Below are 3,521 nucleotides of genomic sequence, written 5' to 3'. Positions count from 1 at the left end.
GCGCTGGGCGCGCCGGCGCTCGCCCGCCGGCGCCGCTGCTGCCATGGGCCCACCCCTCGCCCCCCCCAAACACACACACACACACACACGCGCGCGCGCGCGCGCACGCACACGCACATGCTAACGCGTGGGGCATCCCCTTCCCCCATTCCTCATCAACAGGACCTGCTGGTGGCTGCGGCGGACCAGCCGTTCCGCTTCCCGGCCACCTTCACGTTTGTGGTGCGCTCCTTCACCGTGCTGGACGGCATCGGCAAGACGCTCGACCCGCGGTGAGCGCTCAGCGCGCACACGCGCGCGCGCGCTGCCCCCGCCCGCCGCGGCCCGCGCCGCCGGCGTGGTCCCTGCAAGCGAGGCAGTGCCTCGCCACGTTGGGCAGATGAGGGACCCTCACGACAACACAGCGTCAGGCGTGACCTGAATTGCAACCCCCTTGCACGTCGACGATGACGTCACCGTGACGTCACCAGGTTTGACATCACGGAGATCAGCGCCCCCTACGCACGCGGCCTGCTGCTGGAGGCCAAGCCCCAGTTTGCAAAGTGGGCGGACGAGTTCAAGAAGCGGTCGGACAACCAGGTGGGGCGGATGTGGAAGCGCAGGCGTCCACGCGACGGGCGCTGGGTCAAAGCCGGGGCGCTTGCAGCCGGCCGCGGCGGTTCGCAAGCAGCGCCGCGCGTCGCGCGACGTGGAGGCACTGCCCGCTCAGGCCCTCCACCGACGCGCCCGCGGACACGCCCGCCGCCGCCGCCGCTGCGCGCGAGCGGGCGGGCGGGGTGCGATGCGCCGCGGCGCTGGGCGCGCGTGGGAGAGCTCCGCCGCGCCGGCGGCGCCGGCGCGGACGCCGTGCTTCCCCCTCATCAACCGCTCATCACATCCCTATCCCCCTCTGTTTCGTCCGCCCCCAGAACCGCGCGGTGGCCAACCTGTTCAAGTCCCCCAACCGGCTGGAGGACATCGGCAGCGTCATCAGCCGGCTGGAGAGCGGGGACCTGAAGCTGAGGGTCAGGGCGCTGGAGGCGGAGCGCGCGCTCACGCGCGTGCAGGTGCGCGTAGGGCCGACGGCGCTGGCAGGGGGGAAAGGGGGTCGCCGCCGCGCCACGGCGGCGGCCGCGTCCGCTCGAGTGTGCGCTCGGGCCCGGTTGGTGACCTGGCCGATGTCATCCTCGCGTGTCGTCTGACGGGGTCACGTGTGACGGCTGCGCTCTTCTTCCCGCCGACCGTTTTTCCAACGAAACCCCCGCGTCGATGTGCTGCTTCTCCGCCCCCAGGCGTGGCAGGGGGTGGTCAGCAGCGCGCTGGTGGCGTCGACGCTCGTCAACGTGGGCACCGTGCTGTCCGTCAGCGCCGTCACCACCGGCGCGACGCTCTGCTTCGGCGGCGCCGCCGTTTTCGGGGTGCTGCTGGCCAAGAGCTACCTGAAGGTCGCGGCGCTCGAAAAGAAGGAGAGGCAGCTAGCCGGGGCGATCTGATCTGTTCAGATCTCAGCGTGATCTGACGATCCGATCCGGTCGCGACCTGGGGCTATTGACGGGCCGATTTGGGCTGAATTTCCTCTTGGGCAGCTTCTGAGGGAGAAGGGGCGCATGGCGACGGCGGCCCGGGCGTATTGGTCCTTGCTGGCCGCGCAGCCCCCCCTGTCTTCTCAGCCAGGGCCCTGGGTCCATCTCTGGTTTGCATGATTGCACGTGTGTGAGCAAAGGCACCGCAGCGCAACCTTGAGCGCGCGTGCCCAGAGCGGCCACCCGCAACACGCGCGCTCTTCGCGCGGCGCAGCCGCGGCGCGCAGGGCTGCGGGGTGCGAGGGCTCGCCGCCGCAGCAGCGACAACGCGGCGCCGCACGCGCACTTGCGTGCGGTGCCGCGGCAGCGCGAGTACCCTGGGGTGCACTCGGTGCGGCTTGCCTCGCTGGTGGCTTGTGGCTTTGGTTTGGGAGTGTTGGTGGCATGAGCGCCACCCTTTGGTGCGCTGTGGTGCTGTTCAGTTTGGAGATACACCAACGCAGAGGGACTGACGTTTTCGATGGGGCAGCCATGCCATCCCTGACTGCCGCATTCCGCAGCACCGCTGTCGTCAAGCGGAGGCCGCAAGGCCGGCACCCCCCGCAGCACGCGACCCTTCCCGCGGGTCTGCACTCCCCCTGATCGTTGTTAAGACCGTTACGCAACCGGGGTTGTTGAGTAGGAAGCGGGAGGGAAATCCCAACAAGTAACAGAATCCCAGCCTCCGGCATCATCGGTACGGCGTGGCTAGGTCAAATGCGAGCGCTGCTTTGACCAGGGTGAGACAAAGCAGCGAACAGGCGCACTGGCATTGGTCACTCGGGTGAGTGACGGCACCCCAAAAAGGGAGCAAGTGGTACTGTTGGTCTTCAGGAGTTTAGTACGTCCTTGTGCCGTGGCGTAGCTCAGCCATTGCGTGCAGATTTCAGAGATCAGGAAGCCGGCACTCTATGCATGACATCCTGGCTGTACTAGTGAAATATATTGGGTCTTTGAAATCTCTGGGGGGACTCTCTTGGCTGGTGCTCGGACAACATGATCTTGAGTGGCCGGCTTTCCGCTGGCTTGCTGTCAACAGTGGAGTTGGCAGGTGCGTGAATGCATTCGATAGTTGCACTGAAATCGTTTGTGGGGTCATCATGCAGGGCCGAGCTCTGACGCCGACGTGCTCGCTCACTGCACTGGCGCTCGCTGCTCGTCGACCCCACTCCTCTGGGCCCAGGGTGGCGGGCCTTGCATGCTGTTGTGCCACCAGATGAAGTTTCAGCAATGACCGAGCGATTCAGGCGCAGCGGCGACAGCAGCACATGCAGGAGCGGCAGCAGCAGCAGCAGCAGGAGCAGCAGCGTTGGCACATTCACAAGCTGCAGCAGGAGCATGGGCTCGAGCCCTTGCCAGCAGCATCTAGGCCGCAGCTATGCCACCGCGTCGGCTGAGGGCAGCAGCACGGCCAGCAGCAGCAGCAGTAGCAGCAGCAGCAAGGCCACTTGCAGCAGCAGCAAGGTCCCCGCCGAGCCGGCGTGGAAGGCATTCTTCGCGCGCCCCGGCCGCCGCAAGCAGCGCCCCGACGCGTGGCGCGAGCGGATGCCGAGAAAAGGCGTCAACTTGGGCCGCTATGGCGTCCTGCTGCGGCAGCACGACCCCGAGCGCTTTGAGCGGATGCGGCTCGTCCTTGGTTACTATGACCTGCCAGAGAACGCCCACCTGCGACGGCCGCCGCCTGTGAGGACGGCGATGGTCAACAACCTCCAGACGCTGTTCTTCACGCGCGACGTGGACGCATACTACGCGTGGGTGTGATTTTGCAGCAGAATGGGTCGCGTTCGGGTACATGGGAGGGCCGGTGCCGTGCACGCCAGGGGTTGGGGCCGTCAATGAGCGTCGGACGGTAGCTGCAGAGTGCTTGCATTGCCGGGAACCGGCTGGGCCCCTGCCCGACGCTGCCCCTCCCTCTGGAATTCCGTTGGACCCACCCCAACCACGCAACCATGAGTCACACCCTTGCCCCCGCTCTCCACA

The 3,521-nt window shown here is 67.1% G+C and overlaps 2 protein-coding genes across 2 annotated transcripts; both read left to right on the top strand.

Annotated features, from left to right (window-relative positions):
• Positions 1-117: 117 nt before the first annotated feature.
• Positions 118-1,472, top strand: MNEG_5768 (Uncharacterized protein; the record flags this gene model as incomplete). Its single annotated transcript, XM_014045762.1, has 4 exons — positions 118-272; positions 471-579; positions 909-1,046; positions 1,272-1,472. 4 exons carry the CDS (start codon positions 118-120, stop codon positions 1,470-1,472), a joined length of 603 nt encoding a protein of 200 aa, XP_013901216.1.
• Positions 1,473-2,771: 1,299 nt separating this feature from the next.
• MNEG_5767 (hypothetical protein) lies at positions 2,772-3,302 on the top strand (the record flags this gene model as incomplete). Its single annotated transcript, XM_014045761.1, has 1 exon — positions 2,772-3,302. One exon carries the CDS (start codon positions 2,772-2,774, stop codon positions 3,300-3,302), a length of 531 nt encoding a protein of 176 aa, XP_013901215.1.
• Positions 3,303-3,521: the final 219 nt, after the last annotated feature.

The sequence above is a fragment of the Monoraphidium neglectum genome, assembly GCF_000611645.1.
Source record: "Monoraphidium neglectum strain SAG 48.87 unplaced genomic scaffold scaffold00880, whole genome shotgun sequence".
NCBI lineage: Eukaryota > Viridiplantae > Chlorophyta > Chlorophyceae > Sphaeropleales > Selenastraceae > Monoraphidium > Monoraphidium neglectum.
Note: the sequence above shows the minus strand (reverse complement) of the source record. Positions and strands in the feature narration are given on the sequence as shown.